This window comes from Micropterus salmoides, unplaced genomic scaffold, assembly GCF_014851395.1.
Source record: "Micropterus salmoides isolate LMB-PRFRI ecotype aquatic unplaced genomic scaffold, ASM1485139v1 Ms_hic_scaffold_3, whole genome shotgun sequence".
NCBI lineage: Eukaryota > Metazoa > Chordata > Actinopteri > Centrarchiformes > Centrarchidae > Micropterus > Micropterus salmoides.
In genome coordinates, this window is record NW_024042261.1 from 21,690,270 (window position 1) to 21,710,026 (window position 19,757).

Sequence of the window (19,757 nt, forward strand, 5' to 3'; positions counted from 1 at the left end):
TCAGTGTGTTAGAGGTTACCGTGTTAGAGGTTAAATTCCTACTGTGGCCAGCTGTGCATAAAAAACAAACTTTTAAGGAATAGTCAGACATTTTGGAAAACATGATTATTCGCTTTCCGATTGAGATGAAAAGATCAATACCAGTTTCACAAGCCTGCCACTGGCCAACTATATCTACCCCCCTCCACTATCTTCCTATACTACAGAGAGGCGATGTCTCTCCTTTTCTGGATTCCCCACTTTGACCTTATTTTGAAAAAAAAAAACATGCGCGTAAGTCACAACTGTATGAACTGTATCATGAATTACACAAATGTCTGTAAATTTCAAAGATAATTTTGCAAGTCAAGAAAGTTGCAGTTTGTATTATGTTTGTCTTAGTAACATTTACCTTTATGTAAAACTGCCCAATTAACTACATCTCGGTACATCCTGGGCTTTGCCCTGCCCAAGACGTTTTTCTCTGGTTTAATGAAATACAAACAAGCCAGAAGATACTTTTGTTTTGCCTCTGATCCAAGAGGCTTCTTCAGTGCTGACTGACTGGCAGGGAATCCCAGCTATTTAACCTCTTTCAAACCATGTGTCCTTCCTGTCTAAAACATGTACATTGTTGTCATTGACAGAGTCTTCACCTGAGGAGTTGGCCCTCCCCACGATATATATCTGTGCATTCCTCAATAACTACTGTGACCCGGATGACTGAGAATCTGCACAGATACGTAGTAAAAGTTTTTTAACACAAAAAAGCAAGACTGTACCTGTAACAAGAGAAAATGTAATTTATTAATTCCACCCCTGAGTTTAACCTGCAGGGTTAAACTATAGTCACATAGGCCTATAGACTAGCATCTGTTGCTGCCTTGGAAGAAACAACTTCCTGATCTGATCCCATCTGTCAAGCTGTCGCTAACAGCCAGAGAAAATTATTCTCACCTCTGCCAAGAGCCTGAGAGGAGAGTGTGTGAGTATATTGTATGGCTGATAGACAAGCTACACAAATGTGGGATTTATGTTACTCATTAATGGAAATATTTCAAGTTTGAGGACTATCTTCAACAAGGATGTTACTAAAAACAGGCTTCTTACAACCAGAGTCATCTTGTTTTTGGGCCATTACAGTTGTGAGCTTTAGTGGTGATGGTAGGGAGATTTTGTTAACTTTGGACAGAGCTAGGCTAGCCATTTTCCCTGTTTTCAGTCTTTATGCTAAACTAAGCAGCTTCTGGCTGTAGCTTGATATTTACCGAACAGTCATTAGTGGCAATCTTTTCATCTAACCCTCAACAAGAAAGTGAATAAGTATAGATCCCACAATGTTGTATCCACTCTTCTACAGTGAAGATGTGTAAATTTCAGCAGAGCACAGCCAGGAGACACGATTTATTAAATATTGAGTAAGAGACAGTGCAACCTCTAGGCTACAGCTTCATTTTAGCCCAGGACTATTCTGTCAGCACTCCTGGGGAAAGACCCCAGATTCTGCATGTGAAAGCACAATGTTTGATTGCAAAATAGGTGTATGTGCGTGCGTGCGTGCGTGCGTGCGTGTGCATCTGTCGGAGTTTGTGCATTTGTAATTTGGGGTCAGTGACTGGGAAAATTACTGGGTGAGGCTCTTCCCATCCTTCTTGATCCAAGGGAATAGTTTTGTATACATTTCTGTATCTGCTTTAATAAAATGAATGTAAAGAAACCACGCATACTCTTGAAGATTGTGTGTCTGTGTGTGTGTGTGTGTGTGTGTGTGTGTGTGTGTGTGTGTTGAGTTTCTCCCTCATTTGATGGTTAAATGCTTCTAATTTGGTAATCTTGTTCTCATTCTCATGATACCAATACTGACTGATTGCACATTCGCTCTTGTCTCCAGCATCTATTTATGCTAATAACTCTTTGTGTGCTTTGTCAGTTGTCAATAAACCTAAAGATGAGGGTCTTTAAATACAGGACAGCAGAGGTTGTTGGTTATGAGACAACCTCACTGACATTTTCCAGAAGGCTTTCATGTTGACAAGGGTCTTTGACCAGGTTGTGCTGAGACATAGCTTCCAACCAGCCCACAGGTGCCGGTCAGTCCAAACCTTGTCCTAATCAAGTCACCTCTGCTTTCTTGATTTACTGACCCTTTTCCTCATCATCTCCTGTCATCGATGCAAAATGTATTATTGTATTGCACATGTTTCTTTATCACCCGTGACCTTTTTTTTTGGAATCATCGATTGTGTTTCAACACAGACTTTCAGGGGAATGCAGAAATTTGCAAAAACAACTTAAGTTTAATACAAAATAATAAAACCAGTGCTTGAGAGAAATGTAACAACCTTGCATTTGCACATACACTACAGCATGATACAGAATGTGATATACAGGTGTCAAGGGACATATTTTGCTCTAAGACTAAGTGATCTCCCATATGCAAATTCTTGCTTGCAAAGAAGTCTTGTGTTTATTGATATGATGGACCGATAACTGCCTATCAGCCTCATTCAGCCCTTTGATAAACAGAATGAACCTCAGAGAAGTGGAAACATGATAATTCATAATGGTTTGGATTGGTTTGTCTTTATTGTGCCAATGTGCTTTGCAAACAGTAGTCAACGCAACAAATGCACCACTAATAAAAAACAAATACATATAATAGACATACAGTAGATGGCATCATAATAAAGTGGCAAAGAGCTATAAAAGAGTCCACCAGTCCTTTTTTTAAAGTGTGTATGCAATGGCAACTCACTTTTGGCAAGCTTTAACAATCTTTCCCAGCTTATTTTTGTTAACAATGCTGAGGTTGCTGAATCAACAAATCATTTGGGTTTTAATGAAATGTGTTCCTAGTTATTCTTTGTGACCTTCCAAAATATATTAACTTATTATTTAAGGCATTTCAAAAAAACCCACCTCTTAGGAAATTAAAACTAACGTGAAAGTGAAGTGCAATGGGTCAATGTTACGCAAATAACATTTCTAGGTATTAAGTGTACAGACATCTTATTAAAGTTAATGATCAAACACTTTATAGAACACCACAGAGCTTCTAAGATTACATGGTGAGAGTTATCTTGCCATAGGGCTGCAACAAACGAGATGGTTATCACACACAAAGAGTAAATGATCATTGTTTGGAACTATAGTGAGTAAATTAACATAATGCAACTCCCCCCACTGACCTGTCCAGTGCACCAGCTGGAAGAAATTCTGCTCTGGTATTCTCTGAGGTGATACAGAGATGCTTCCAGCCACTCATTTGTCTTGATTCTCTATACTCGTTGGCTTGGCATCTCCCATTTTGCCATTTGTTTTCATTATCCATTGCCTACTCCACAGGAATGGTGCGGCATTGAAAAGTGGAATAAATACACGGTGATCTACTGTCTTGTCACTTTCTGTTTGGGTTCGTTTTCACTCCCTTGCACACACCACCGGTTGCACCGCCATCAATTTATGTTCAGCAGGCCGCAGCGCTTTGTTATGCTACATGAGTGTCCAAGACAACATGTTCCTCAAAACCAGATGGCAAAGCTACAGGTTTCCATGAAATCTATCATCCTTATTAGTGCCACCATTAGTGACTGATTAGAGAGTCAATTGGATATTCCATGGATCTATGGGTTCAACTTGTGGCCAGTTGTGCCTCAGACTGTGAAGCTTACAATCATGTTGAAGTGAGAAGAATCCTTTGTAGATGCTAATCTCAATTAGCTCTATATCCTGCAACATATTTGATTTACAATTAAAATGTTCATGCTTACCAGTTCCTTGTTTAATTATTTAAATCACATTTAAGGTCTATTTTTATCTGTTTGAGTTTCATAGTAGAGTAAAGTAGAGGGGGTGAGGAAAATGGCAGTGAGGTTATAGCAGTACATAACATTTACAATGAAACTTGATGTATGCAGTGCTCACAGTGCATCACAATCTGTAAGTCCAAAGAACATAGGTCTATTTCACTCTATCCTTCAAATTACAGTTACAACAATACACTGAGCAAAACCTGAAGTTCTTTTGTTACATAACAGAAACCTGTTTAAAAAGGTTACTTTACATTTAAAGCCCCTCATAGAAGGTTACTGTATTTGTTACTAATTTGACCTCTCCCTCAAACACACACACACACACACACACACACAGTGGGCACATGTTGCAAAATCCATTCACAAGGAATTCACTCAGATCTGACAATGACAATGCGCACTGACAGGTCTCTGAGTCTTGCGAGTGCGCGTGTGAAAGAAAGAGCAAGCAAGACAGAGCGAGATGGGGGACTAACGACAGGAAAGCAGAGAGATAGTCAACGTTTTAAAAACGCCCAAGATGCACCCACTTTTACTGAAAGTAATTTAGGCGAAGGCGAACAGCATAGATTATCGCGTGCACGGAGTACCTGCTCACTCTGAGGGGGGGGCTGGACATGATGGGAGGCGTCTCCAGCTTAAAGGCGAGTTTATCACAGACGATTATTATTGGGTTGAAACACAGGTCGATTTACTGGGTCGGTTAGACCAGTTAGCGGTGAATGCATAAAACACGACGGAATATGCTCGTTTATTTAAAAGTGCCTATAATGGAAACATGAAGTCGGGTTTGGAATGAAATCGGACAATAGAAACGCCGCGTAACTGAGAGAGCACGCCTACAACGACGAGGGACTGGTGCGTCTTGGCACCGGGGGGAAACACCAAACTTCTCTGACAAGCTGAGCATCAATTTAGGATGATTAAAGAACGGCAAACTAAGACTGGGCATGTTTCCGTGGACTAACGTCTATAATGTAAATTTATTATCATCAACTTAAGATACAGAATACGGGTTGGAAAGCGTCCGTGTTGTGCTCATTTTGCTCTCTCCAACCGTGCCAATGCTGGAATGGCTTGGGGCTCTGTGCATTGTGATCCTGGTGGTCTTCATCTGGCCAGGCTCCAAATATTTTGCCACCGAGAACCACCCGAACGCTTTGCTTCAAGGACTGGGAATGTCACAACAGGCAACGAAGGACAAGACCGGGAGGTGCGTCCCAGACCGTGAGTGGAGCGATGGTGCCCAGACGGCCAGTGTGGGTGCGGGGACCGGCGAGGAAGCACGCACCGTGGCGCTAATCTGCAAACCGTCCGCGCTGGCCAACTATCTCCTGAAACACTGCAGGACTTTCAGTAATTTCTCGCCGTGTGTGGGATGGACGTGGCGGGCCAGCGCCTTCCTCCAGAGCGTGTACGAGGTGTGCTGGCAGTACGACAGCCCGGTCCAGTTTGTGCGGGACAACCTGCAGCTGAGCGACGATGGGTTGGTGGCCTTGGACTGGGCAGTGCCATCATACCAGAAGCGACGCAGGACTTCCAGTCACTCCACCAGTCCCATTCTGCTCATCATCCCAAACTCTTTTGGGAAGATCACTAGAAACGTTTTAAAGGTAACCTGTCCGTTCTTAAAATAAAAATCCTAAGAAGATAGCACTTGAATGACCATAGATGAATCATGTTCATGCAGAAACACAACTGCCAGTCATACAAAAGATCAAGATAGTGAGCAAGTTTAATAATAAAAAGTCTAAAATGTTAACTTGTCATTCAGCTGAACAAAACAGGGTACCCCAGCCTTAATACCAAAGAGATCTACTTCAAATATTCCACAAACCCGATAATCCCTGTTAAAGGTTAGACAGCCGTTTCTGTAATGTCTGCAGACACTAATACCGTTTCTGAATCACTACATAGTTACAGAAATCCATTTATTATCCAAGGCATTGACAAAGGAAGCCTTTAGATGCATTTTAAGTAGTATCATGAACTTTGTAGCTGCTCTGTGTCTCTAATCTATGTTACAGCATGAGTCCACATGATGAAAATCACAGCAGCAGCATGAGAGTGCATTGTATCCTATTATTCACTGTCTATACCAACAGCAGCATTTCTACACTTCAAATAAGTGGAAGTGAGTGTTTTCACAGCTGAAATACACAGAGTAATACTAAACAACAACAGAGCAAATTGTTTTAAAATTCAGAGAAAATAAACAATGTGGGGCTAGACTCCACCAGGGAGGTTAGTGTAGAGCTACCAGTATGCATAAAAAGAGGAAATTGCATATTATGAATAAACACCCACAAACCACTCAAATTTACTCACAACAAGCTAAGGTAACTCCCCTAGGCTAGCAGTGTCTTTGTTTAAAAACTAAAGGAAACAGAAGGGCATTAATCTACAAAGGTAACCCGTACAAGAAACATTTTACATAACATATGCAATGTAAAAGAAAATAATATACCTTGCTAGACGGGAAGTGTCCCCTCTCCCAGTCAAAAACATGCAGGTGACTGGAATCTATGTTTATAAAGAACCACTTTAATATTGTATTAAAGGATTCAAACTTATTTAAAAATATCTTGGTTCTGCTTGAGCATACCTTGTTTCTTGGCTGATGTGCCTAAGCAGTCACTCCGAATTATTATCCCTCACCAAACATGAAATCAAATCTTTAATGCTATGAGCTAAAATAACCATTTCATGGTTCTACAGTTTCACCATTCAAGAAAATTATGCATTCAAAAAAATTTTAAACTCAAATCAAACACCAAACAAAGGCTGGACTCTGCTCTCTTAGGTGTGTCTCTCAGTGCAAGAAGAAAGGCCCAGGTGTGCTTGCCTGGGTCATAGTGCTAGACCGTCTGTTACCATCCCTTCCACACATGCACAGACCAATACAATTTGCATAAAGTAATTCAACTAGTCAAAAGACAAGTCAGACTTTCAATAATTTAAAAGAGATGAGGGAAGATGCCAGTTCAAATCAATACTAGGTTTGAAGAAAAAAGCAGTAAAAAAAAAAGTAGATGTCGAGGCAGCACCGGTCTTTCAACTGCTTTTTCAATATACTGACTGAGGTAATTGAGTGAGGGATTACAAAGCATCATTTGACTTCAGGGGCCTGGGGAAGTGCAGCGCTGCTCCACATGAATGCCTGTCGGCTCTTGCACTACTCTGGGCACCTGGCATCGTGCTAGCTCATTTCATTTTATACCATTAGCTCTGTGTGCAAATCCATCACGGACTTACTGTCAGCCCCATGTCAGGCATAACAACTCTGCAGGAACTGAACACTAACAAAACCAAATGTGTTTGACATTCATCTAGAGGGGATGACTTCTTATGTTGATCTAAAAAAAATGATGAGGTAGACAGAAGAGGGGAGAAGTAGTGGGAAGAAACAATGGTGAGATAAAAATAGAAGGATACAGGGGTGTCAAAACATTTTAACCCATTTAGACATTTTGTGTGGGGGGGGGGGGGGCACCACAAGGGATATACACCAATTAAGATAGCTCCTGTCAGTAGTGAGATTCACATTGTGTGTGTGTGTGTGTGTGTGCACGCACGCCCGCCCATGTGCCAGACAGGGAGATAAAAAGAGCTCGTGTTTGCACATCCACACTCACATGGATCTATATCGGTGACACAGAGAAGAAATAGATTGTGGGCTTGTGGTTCCTGTCTCGTTCTCTTTTACACAGCACATTTCAGGAACTCATGAATTTATGAATGAGCCATCTCCTATTAAATCATTCATATTTTTACCCTCAGTTTGTCTTCTGCTCCTTTATTTCATTTAGTCTGGCGTGATCCACCTATAGGATGGCGCATTGATGCAAAAGCTAACAGTAGTCATACATACTTTTTAGTGCCTTCATATATGGGCAAGAGTTTGAAATGTGTTCATCCTAAAACATACAAAATACAAGTACAGTGAGGAAAATAAGTATTTGAACACCCTGCTATTTTGCAACCTAATCTAAAAAAAAAAATCCAGAAATCACAATGTATGATTTTTTAACTATCTATTTGCAGCTGCAAATAAGTATTTGAACACCTGAGAAAATCAATGTTAATATTTGGTACAGTAGCCTTTGTTTGCAATTACAGAGGTCAAACGTTTCCTGTAGTTTTTCACCAGGTTTGCACACACTGCAGGAGGGATTTTGGCCCACTCCTCCACACAGATCTTCTCTAGATCAGTCAGGTTTCTGGGCTGTCGCTGAGAAACACGGAGTTTGAGCTCCCTCCAAAGATTCTCTATTGGGTTTAGGTCTGGAGACTGGCTAGGCCACGCCAGAACCTTGATATGCTTCTTACAGAGCCACTCCTAGGGTATCCTGGCTGTGTGCTTCGGGTCATTGTCATGTTGGAAGACCCGGCCTCGACCCATCTTCAATGCTCTAACTGAGGGAAGGAGGTTGTTCCCCAAAATCTCGCAATACATGGCCCCGGTCATCCTCTCCTTAATACAGTGCAGTCGTCCTGTCCCATGTGCAGGAAAACACCCCCAAAGCATGATGCTACCCTCCCATGCTTCTCAGTAGGGATGGTGTTCTTGGGATGGTACTCATCATTCTTCTTCCTCCAAACACGGTTAGTGGAATTATGACCAAAAAGTTCTATTTTGGTCTCATCTGACCACATGACTTTCTACCATGACTCCTCTGGATCATCCAAATGGTCATTGGCAAACTTAAGACGGGCCTTGACATGTGCTGGTTTAAGCAGGGGAACCTTCCGTGCCATGCATGATTTCAAACCATGACGTCTTAGTGTATTACCAACAGTAACCTTGGAAACGGTGGTCCCAGCTCTTTTCAGGTCATTGACCAGCTCCTCCCGTGTAGTTCTGGGCTGATTTCTCACCTTTCTTAGGATCACTGAGACCCCACGAGGTGAGATCTTGCATGGAGCCCCAGTCCGAGGGAGACTGACAGTCATGTTTAGCTTCTTCCATTTTCTAATGATTGCTCCAACAGTGGACCTTTTTTCACCAAGCTGCTTGGCAATTTCCCCGTAGCCCTTTCCAGCCTTGTGGCGGTGTAAAATTTTGTCTCTAGTGTCTTTGGACAGCTCTTTGGTCTTGGCCATGTTAGTAGTTGGATTCTTACTGATTGTATGGGGTGGACAGGTGTCTTTATGCAGCTAACGACCTCAAACAGGTGCATCTAATTTAGTAATAAATGGAGTGGAGGTGGACATTTTGAAGGCAGACTAACAGGTCTTTGAGAGTCAGAATTCTAGCTGATAGACAGGTGTTCAAATACTTATTTGCAGCTGTATCATACAAATAAATAGTTAAAAAATCATACTTTGTGATTTCTGGATTTTTTTTTTTAGATTATGTCTCTCACAGTGGACATGCACCTACGATGACAATTTCAGACCCCTCCATGATTTCTAAGTGGGAGAACTTGCAAAATAGCAGGGTGTTCAAATACTTATTTTCCTCACTGTATATCTTGTATTTTTTGAATGAATGAATGAACAGATTCATTCTTTCAGGCAGACAGTCCAGCAGTTAATTGGTTAGTTAGTTAAATCAGTGTGCATTGAATTAAGTTACTTGTAGGATTACACATTTAACAAAAATACATTTCTATTGGTATCAATATTTAAATCCACCCATTGTGTCCATCTCTCTAAGGTGATTAGCTTAGCATAAAATCAAGGTTAAGTTAAGGTTAAGTTAAGCTAAGCGGGTGCTGCAGTAGCTTCATATTTACAGTAAGATAATGAGAGTGGTATTGATCTTCTCTTCACTCCCTTTCTCGGCAAGAAAGCGAAGAAACATATTTCATATATTATACCTGTCCCTTTAATCCAGTGCTGCATTTATCTAAACTCTCAAGTACAAGCAAGACTACGTAGAACGCTCCCCCTCTTTAAACTAATAAAATGTAAAGACACGTAGGAATAAGCCCCAGATTCAGTGGCCTGTGATAACTGTTTAGAGCTGTGTGTTGAAAGGCCATAAATGTTCTTGGGAGCAGACATCCAGCTTTTGCAGCCGTCTTGCCTCATAAGTTTTTACACGCGTCACACTTTCCTGACAGAGCAGATAGATTTGGGAGCGGTTTTACCATAATTTTGTGACCTAGATACAGTACATTAACAAATGTTTTATTCAGTGTCCTTTTTGGCACTCATTTCTCTTACATCAAGTGTTATTCATTCCTTATAGATATAAGGAATTATATAATGTGGTCATTATGTGTAATTTACCCTTCAGCACTTAAATAATTGTTTTTCAGACCATTCTTTTAACTTTCTCACTGCTGAGAGAACAACTTTGGAATTTTCCAAATCCAAATGGGAGAGGATAATAGCTTAGTACTTGGGCAGTTAAAATGGGAACGTTTTACCATTAACAGTCACGATTAGATCAGTGAGGCAGGTAATAGTAGCAGTAATATTTCATCATACGCAGTCTTGGAAATTTTTCAATCACAGAAACATTACCAGCAGTACAAAACGTTGGGCCCAATACAGGTATAGGGCATAGAAGTACCAATATATATGTCTTCATTCAACTGAGCTGCAACAAGGGAGTTTCAATAGAAGGCCTAAATGCAGGCCATATTAAGTGAGGGATGGGGTAAATTGTACAGTTAATACAATAATCAAATCAACAATAAATCAACAAAAATGTTATGAACGCTTGTGGAACAGGAGCTAGCTTAAAAATAGTTTGGGACTTCAGTTCTTGATATTTTTACTGTGACATTATCTTCAATAATTAACAGCTACTCTACCCTTTGCATGCCTGTAATGCTCATCACTTTTGAGCCAGAGGGAAAACACTGTCTTGCAACTTCAAAATATATTTTTAGTCCATCATTTTGTCTGCTTTAGACTTCACAACACTCTATATCTAGGGTATCATGATTTCTTAACTCTTCTCCAGCAATGCTGCCATGTTTGACGGGGGGAGGAAAAAACAGATTTTGCTGCAATGCAAGAGATTAAAGAAGAAACAGCCTCTGCTTTATTTAGCTAGCTATAATTTGGGTTCATGCAATTAGTGCATCAGAAAACCGTAAAAAGATGGCAGCCATAGCATTCATTATTTAACAAGTACGGTAACATTTAATGTGGACTTGCGTATTATTTGTTTGTTTTATTTAGCAATTTTCTCAGTTAAATTATTAGATATTTATATGTAATACTGGGTGAGCCTATACAATAGTATACAATAGTATCCTGTTGCAGGATGCATTTGAAATTAAAATTATTCCACACAATTGTCAAAAAAGGGACTTCTCCCTTATTTTATAAAATGAATTCTCCGTCATTTGACTCACAAGAGCAAATCTATTCCCAGAACACCATAGGCCTGTTGAAGAGTATTTATGCAAACTATTGACAAGTAGACAGAGCATTGTAGTAAGATGCTTTCTTGCCTCTAAAAGGCTTTTAATCAAATAACATATTTGATTTAACCTGATTTATGTCTTTGTCATTGTTTCAGCACAGAGTGTGAGGAGAATAAATGCTGCCCCGTGTGTGTGTGTGTGTGTGTGTGTATGAGAGCTGGGATGTTGTCCAGTGAGTCTCTGCTGAAGGAATTTGTCACTGAGCTGACAATTTATCAACTCAGAACACGGTTTATTTTCAACCGTTTCTGCAATGATGCTGAGCTCTCAAAAAGTAGGAAAAGCATTGCCAGGAATTTTAAAGGCCTATATATGATCTAGGAAAAAAAGTTAATGTTTCAAAATTTTTGTAAGCAATATAAAAACTATTAGTCACATTAAGGAAGAACTCAGTGTTCCCTCCAAGCTGGTGACATCAGTTTAACAATTTATCAGATTGTCCTATGTGTATTCCTCGTCAGTCATGGGTCATTCACATCTGAACAAAAAGTAAATTTTTTAGGTTTTGGATATGATATAAAACATAAGGGCTTTGCAGTATATTTGGATTTAGAGTACTTTGCCTGACACCGTTAACAAAGCCTTCATTTTATTTGCCATCCTCGAGATGTGTTTAGTATTTAACGTGGAGCAGTTGATACTCATCCCTCATTGTGCCCGATAGAGTGAGAGATTCACACAGTGCGTTACTTCGTGTGTCTGACGTTGGTTCAACGCATTGTTGTGTTAATACTTGAGCAGGCAGGCACAAGCAGGACAAAATCATTTCACACTCAGTTCACCTAATTTAATCTCAACCGCAACATTCATCATTCAGCCCCGACTCTCATATGCAGTTTAAATTGTGGAGTATCTAAATGCGTTTCTCAATATCTTTGGGAATTAAATTGAACTCCCCTCCCCTCCACTCACGTGCTCCTCTTGAATCACAATGATTCAAAGCGTTATCTATTGAATGGGTTATGGAAGAGGCTAATGAGAGAGTGAATGAATGATGTTGCAGTGTATTATCTCTGCTCAGATCTTTTTTTTTTGACACTGCCTGGTCATGTATCTAGCCTAGTAAATCTTTCATGTAGACAACCAGAAAGTGGCGAAAATGCTACTGCAGTCTTTCTCAGCTGGGCAATATTTAATGCAGTCATTCTGTGGCTGTTCCTCACTGGCATCTCTACAGATTTGAATGTAAATACAATTTAAATCTGACAGTTTATTTACCATAGGCCCCACTATCGTTTCTGACCACAAACGTTTTTATGAGAAACAGAGAACTGAACACTAATGTTGAGATTAATCATGAGGGGCAAGACAAATCCTCTCCTTGTGTTTCCAGACACTGAAATGGATTGATTCAATTATTCTAAAGGTAAAATTCAGAGCATTGGCTGGAACAATCTCTGATTTGTATGCCGTCTCTGCGTGGAGAGCTTTTTAATGTAATTTCTATATTTAATTGTCATTTCTGCTCTGTTCCGAATCAAAACCTTCTTGTCTTTCCAGAGTTATTTTAAGTTCATGTAGTTACACGCTCATAGGCTTAGGCTTACTAAGGTCTGATGATGTGTCATGAGTGTGTCTGTTTTTCTGTCCAACCTTTTGGATATGGATATGAGAATCTGAGTTAAATATGTTATTATATAATATGCAATTATTATTTTAGTGATAATTATTATTTAGTGAATGGAGTGATGTTTTGATAAGCTAATCTGCAGCCAAGGCTACAAGAAAAAGTTGTTCATTTACTCTGCTTTGCTTCCTTAACAACATTACAGGCGCACGGCCAGTAAACCACAGTTTACTATAGACATGCTGAGAATAAATTAATTATGGCTCGTGTGAATTGAAATGATTTTCACCTTTGAATTTCTATTAAAGAAACATAAAAAAGACATCACTCACACACTTCTCATTCAGTTGTTTAGCATTTTCTTACATTCATGTGTTAAACCCCAATGACTCCACAGCCCAAATGTCTCATATTGCCACATTCGTATCAAAATAAACATAGTTAGTAATAATAGCTCATAGCTCACTTTAGACGAAACAATGAGTAGTGATATTTCTTTCCACAGTGAAGCTCACTGAAAGGGAAGACTTCCTGCCAGAGACGTGCGATCACAGGTTTCCGTACTCAAGCCCTTTCTGCTCTTATGTGCCAGTTTTTCTTCCAGCCCAGTTCAAGGGGAGCTTCATATTGCAGGTTGAGGCTGTCTGAGCTGAGCAGCTCACTCGCTCGTAACTAATAAGATGGGGCATAATGTTAGCCTTCACCAAGGCGTCCACAGTGTCTGAGAACAGTCTCAAATGCCTGGACATTTTCTACTAATGGTCAAGTGGCACCATCCTGGCTCATGACAACCTGTAGCTAGATATCATGGGAGGTTCATGACAGAAAAGCATTGTGACTTTCACTGTAATTCTGATAATGCTTAATGGATGTTGCTGTAAAATATGGCCTCATCTGTTTTTGCATGTGCAAATATGGACTATTTGAGGTATTAATATATCAGCTGTTAGAGGTGTTAGAACTGACATAAAGTTGAAACAAACTCATAATTTATCATCATCATTACAATTTATTCCAGCTGCAATGGGCAGTTTCCAAGCATTTCCAAGTCTTGTCTTACTGCTCATTTACAATGGAAAATAATTATTCCTGTGAAATATAACCCAGCAGACATTTTAACGTTGACATGTTGATGTTAATAATCACCAAGTGAAGGTTTCTTAGGCTGTGTTTTGCCACTGATTTGGGCGACATTGTGTAGGCAGTATCTCAGGATGCATAACTCTTGTTTGCTGAGATACATCTGTGCAAAACTGTTTCATTACGTTGCCTAATAGTGAAGGCTATATCTGTCTTGCAACAGTGTTCCTCAGCTGTCAAAAATAAGTTAAACTGTAAAAGAAAACAAATTGCGATTTAGTGGTATGACTAAATGTTTACTGTGTTGAAAGTCGAACCTATTCTGTAGTATTACAGTGTACACTTTAAGTATGGTTAAACAGCACAGTGAAAGTGAGCAACACTCAATGCTGTAGTTTTACTGTGTTCTTACGCCCCTCTGCAACTGGTTATTTCTTTTTCCATATAATAAAAAGTAGCACCATGCATTTTTAGGTGTTACAACTGCAAAGACATTTAGTGGAACAAGATGGAAACTGATTTCTAAAAGGAGGCATTGTATAATTCTGTGTTATTACAACCAAGAGACCAGACCACACTAGTTCAACCACTGTGGACTATTTAGATGGACAAAAAAAGAGGATTTCTAATATAGGCATAGTGTGTGTAAAATACATTGTATATCAGCCTTTTATATGTCCCTTTTCTGTAATGGTACATAAATGGATAACCTTTCCCATCTTGTCTTTTTGTATTTAATTCAAAAGAGCTAGCATACTAAATGCAGAGTTCCCCAGCAAGTCCTTCATAATGCTCCCAATCTGTAAGGATGGACATGCTTTTATTTAGTTTTTCCTCCCCCTTCAACAGTTGTGTGAGACGGCGCTGTCCCATGGCTACCTTCCGGCAGTTTTCAACCGCCGCAGCCACAATGGCACCCCGCTCACCACCCTCAAACTGCAGCAGTTCGGTGACCCTGCAGATCTGCGCGAGGCTGTGCGGTACATTCGCTACCGACAGCCTGCAGGGAGACTGTATGCAGTAAGCGAGAGCACCGGGTCCGGTCTTCTCCTGTCTTACCTGGGGGAGTGTGGATCATCCAGCTACATGACGGCGGCCGTCTGCCTGTCGCCCGTGTTCCGCTGTCAGAGCTGGTTTGAGAACGGGCTGTGCTGGCCCCTCCAGTGGGCGCTGGTGCTCTACCAGAAGATATGTCTCAGCAGGTATGGAGGAAGGGGAACTGCTATCATAGGGGAGGGATGGTTGGGCAAAATGTTAATGATATCTGGGAACAAAATATAAATGGTGAAGAAAACAGAATACTCAAATTAACATGACTTTATAGGGTTCCAAACGATGACTGTGATTCATTTCTATTGGTTATGATAACATTGTGCTCGCCAAAGTACTTGATGAAAGCAATTAACTTGAGTACTTCTCAATAGCAATGATGGCCAGAGCTATGAAAATAACATTGTATGAAACTGGAATTTGCTTTTAATGACCATCGGTAACCTGTAAAGAAAAGGTCTTCAGTAGATTTGTGGGTGTAGATAAGCGGTGAATATAAATCCTATCCTTTTGGAACATACAGGTGCTGGTCATATAATTAGAATATCATCAAAAAGTTGATTTATTACAGTAATTCCATTCAAAATGTGAAACTTGGATATTATATTCATTCATTACACACAGACTGATATATTTCAAATGTTTATTTCATTTAATTGTGATGATTAAAACTAACTAATGAAAATCCCAAATTCAGTATCTCCGAAAATTAGAATATTACTTAAGACCAATACAAAAAAAGGATTTTTAGAAATGTTGGCAAACTGAAAAGTATGAACATGAAAAGTATGAGCATGTACAGCACTCAATACTTAGTTGGGGCTCCTTTTGCCTGAATTACTGCAGCAATGCGGCGTAGCATGGAGTTGATCAGTCTGTTGCACTGCTCAGGTGTTGAGAGCCCAGGTTGCTCTGATAGTGGCCTTCAGCTCTTCTGCATTGTTGGGTCTGGCGTATCGCTTCTTCCTCTTCACAATACCCCATAGATTTTCTATAGGGTTAAGGTCAGGCGAGTTTGCTGGCCAATTAAGAACAGGGATACCATGGTCCTTAAACCAGGTACTGGTAGCTTTGGCACTGTGTGCAGGTGCCAAGTCCTGTTGGAAAATGAAATCTGCATCTCCATAAAGTTGGTCAGCAGCATGAAGCATGAAGTGCTCTAAAACTTCCTGGTAGACGGCTGCGTTGACCTTGGACCTCAGAAAACACAGTGGACCAACACCAGCAGATGACATGGCACCCCAAAACCATCACTGACTGTGGAAACTTTACACTGGACTTCAAGCAACGTGGATTCTGTGCCTCTCCTCTCTTCCTCCAGACTCTGGGACCTTGATTTCCAAAGGAAATGCAAAATTTACTTTCATCAGAGAACATAACTTTGGACCACTCAGCAGCAGTCAAGTCCTTTTTGTCTTTGCGAGACGCTTCTGACGCTGTGTCTTGTTCAAGAGTGGCTTGACACAAGGAATGCGACACCTGAAACCCATGTCTTGCATACGTCTGTGCGTGGTGGTTCTTGAAGCACTGACTCCAGCTGCAGTCCACTCTTTGTGAATCTCCCCCACATTTTTGAATGGGTTTTGTTTCACAATCCTCTCCAGGGTGCGGTTATCCCTATTGCTTGTACACTTTTTTCTACCACATCTTTTCCTTCCCTTCGCCTCTCTATTAATGTGCTTGGACACAGAGCTCTGTGAACAGCCAGCCTCTTTAGCAATGACCTTTTGTGTCTTGCCCTCCTTGTGCAAGGAGTCAATGGTCGTCTTTTGGACAGCTGTCAAGTCAGCAATCTTCCCCATGATTGTGTAGTCTACAGAACTAGGCTGAGAGACCATTTAAAGGCCTTTGCAGGTGTTTTGAGTTAATTAGCTGATTAGAGTGTGGCACCAGGTGTCTTCAATATTGAACCTTTTCACAATATTCTAATTTTCTGAGATACTGATTTTGGGGTTTCCATTAGTTGTCAGTTATAATCATCAAACTTAAAAGGAATGAACACTTGAAATATCTGTGTCTGTGTGGAATGAATGTATACATTATACAAGTTTCACTTTTTGAATTACTGAAATAAAACAACTTTTTGATGATAGTGAAATTATATGACCAGCACCTGTAATGAGTTTTGGAATACAGAAGGATATAAACAGCTCCTTCTCTTCTTTCAGTGCACTGTAAGTTTTCATAAGGCTGCTGCATTAAAGTATACTATTAGAAAATTTTAGGCAGAATACACTGACTCAAGGAAATTTTATATATTCAGTCAGCCAAAAGCAACACACATCAAAAGGTGAATTATACGATAAACAGATGCAAGTGCTCACTAACCATTTACTGAAAGGCACAGACAATTAAGGAAACAATCAAGTTACTGTAGCAACGGATGGCCTGCTCAGTGTCAAGTCATTGATTTTAAGAGACATTGTGACCCAGGTGAAGTATGTCGAATCAGTGCCACGAAGGGAATATGAGACCCATGCTGCTCTTCAGAATTGATTGACAGGTTTTCTCTTGTTATCTGTTTATTTGTTTGTCCGTGTTCTTTTTTGTGCGTGTGTGTGTTTACTCGGATGATGTGCACAGGTACAAGACGGTGCTGGGTGAGACCATACAGACAGACACCCTGTTTTCTAGCTGTTCCTTGCGTGGCCTGGAGGAGTCGCTGTTCTGTCAAGCTGGACATGTGGACTCTGCAGCACCAACAGGGACCACCAGCAGCTGCAGCAGCAATACGTCAGGTGCCTGGGATGCTTACTGGGAACGCAACGAACCCCTGAGAGATGTGGACGAAGTGGCTATTCCTGTTCTGAGTGTGTGCGCTCAGGATGACCCTGTCCGCGGTGACACCCAATCCACGGTGCCCTTGGAACTCTTTGAGACAAACCCACATTTTTTTCTCCTCCTAAGTGACCGTGGAGGTCACTGTGGTTTCTCCACCCAGTCCGAGGGGAGTGCCACCGGTGCATTTGGAGTCAGTTCTGCCGCTGCGCCGAACAGTGGGATAGGGAGCCGTGGGACCAACTGGAGCCACAAAGCTCTGCTGGAATTCTTCAGGGCGACCACAGACTTCTTTACTGCAGAGGATAGAGCAAAGCAGCTCGCTGCAAGGAGGAGGGGGCTGGGGGGAGGGGCAGGAGGAAGGGCTTTCCGCCACCGCAGCGTCAGTACATGTAAACGAATGCCAGCATGTTCCCATAATATCCACGCCATTTACAATTGGCAGAGGTCCTATACACGATGAGGGATCTTAATGGAAGTTAATGGACTACACTGATGCCTTCTGATATTGTTTGGATTTGGGATGTGAAGCGCTCAGATTGTTCTCTGCCCATGTGACACTCAGCTACAAAGTGTTAAAATAGCCAAAACTAGAAAAGTGCAGCGGTTGTGAAGTACTGAGGTCATAGAGTACCTTTAAATGAGAGACAGTGTTTGTTGTTCTCACATGCTGGATGTGAGCCATAAAACACTAGAATAGAAATAAAAACATCATGACAGGCCACAAGCTTGCACACAGTTGTTATGTTTAACTGCCGAGCACTTGACATGAAACTCTCAAGATTGGCGGTTAAATATTTTTCTACCGACTGATACAAATCTCTTCACTGCCAGCTTATAAAACTGAAGGATTCTGTCACAGTTTTATCAACACACACATTCATCTGCCTCACACTTTACTCCGTTTGCTACACCTGCATCATCATTTGGGATATTTGAAACCTTGAATCTTACTGTATCTGTTTCTTTTCATCACTGAAAGGTTATTAATTAGGGAGCAAAACTGATTAAAGTCTTATTAAATAAACTCATTAATTAATAAACTCATCCAGTGTTATTGGACTCATTAACAGAGTCTACTGTGTGTATTATTGAACGTTCTCGTCTGTATGGGAAAACATCCTGTGATACCCAAAATAGAGGAACTTGTGTGATGTGATTGTCTCCCAGTCAGCTTTTAGAGGAAAGTCTGCATCATGAGGTAACATTTTAAGGAGCTGGGTGGCTAGAAGCACTTTGAGTTTCCCTGTGTCATCATTTAAACTCCCTGCTACTCAGGACCTGATAGTGGCGACACTGTGAGGGTGTCTGGTTTCGCATTGATATGGAGCGGTTGAGATTTAGCAGTGTAATGTTGTTTGAAACATTTCTCGAGTCCCTGAAAATGTTATTTGTTTATCATTCTTGTGCAAATTATGCAAATTCAAATTACACAAAGTAATGAAATAGTGTGTTGAAAGTGTTCAGTAAAGAAACTGTTCAAGGGCAGCTCAACAGATTAATTAGCATGGAAAAGCCAAGGGTCAGAGTAGAAAGCATACATGTGTCATGACACAAAACTACCAAGTGCTGTTTGTCAACTGATTTTTGTTTTCTTCTGTTGTTTAATGAACATGCTTTACACCTGTTAGATGTGTTATAATATGTGATGGAATTAAAACATTTAAAGTATAATAAATGAACCAAGGTGACAAACTCGAGTTGTATACTTTGTATGTCCTGAAAAGTAGCATTTAAAAGGTAATCTTTCCACAACAGATAAGTAAATTCCATATTAATACCAGCATGTTAATAATAAATAAAATAATCTTGTTCTCAATTTATAATTATTTTGCTCAAAATCATTTTAATTTTAGAGCACATTGTACTATAGTTGTGATCTTGTCAAACCCCAGCTGAGTCAATGCTCACAGACACTGCCTCTTATAGCACAGTCCCCACAGCTATTGCGTGTGTGTGTGTGTGTGTGTGTGTCATTCACTGCAGTGTTTGTCCACCCACTGAGCCTTATCCACTCAGACAGCTGGAACACAGCAGTGTACACACAGACACACACAAAATGTGTGCTGGCAGACACACTGTCAACACACATATCCTCGCCAT

At 40.5% G+C, this 19,757-nt stretch overlaps 1 protein-coding gene across 1 annotated transcript; it reads left to right on the top strand.

The window, feature by feature from the left end:
• Positions 1-4,253: 4,253 nt before the first annotated feature.
• abhd15a (abhydrolase domain containing 15a) lies at positions 4,254-19,349 on the top strand. Its single transcript, XM_038693581.1, has 3 exons — positions 4,254-5,404; positions 14,676-15,028; positions 17,460-19,349. The coding sequence occupies exons 1-3, from the start codon at positions 4,856-4,858 to the stop codon at positions 18,115-18,117; spliced, it is 1,560 nt and encodes a 519-aa protein (XP_038549509.1). The 5' UTR covers positions 4,254-4,855; the 3' UTR covers positions 18,118-19,349.
• Positions 19,350-19,757: the final 408 nt, after the last annotated feature.

Bases quoted from the DNA above. Each gene is read 5' to 3' on its own strand.
- abhd15a (XM_038693581.1), top strand. From the start codon at position 4,856: ATGCTGGAATGGCTTGGGGCTCTGTGCATTGTGATCCTGGTGGTCTTC. The intron at 5,405-14,675 runs GTAACCTGTCCG...CCCCTTCAACAG, and splicing joins TCACTAGAAACGTTTTAAAG to TTGTGTGAGACGGCGCTGTC. The intron at 15,029-17,459 runs GTATGGAGGAAG...TGATGTGCACAG, and splicing joins CAGAAGATATGTCTCAGCAG to GTACAAGACGGTGCTGGGTG.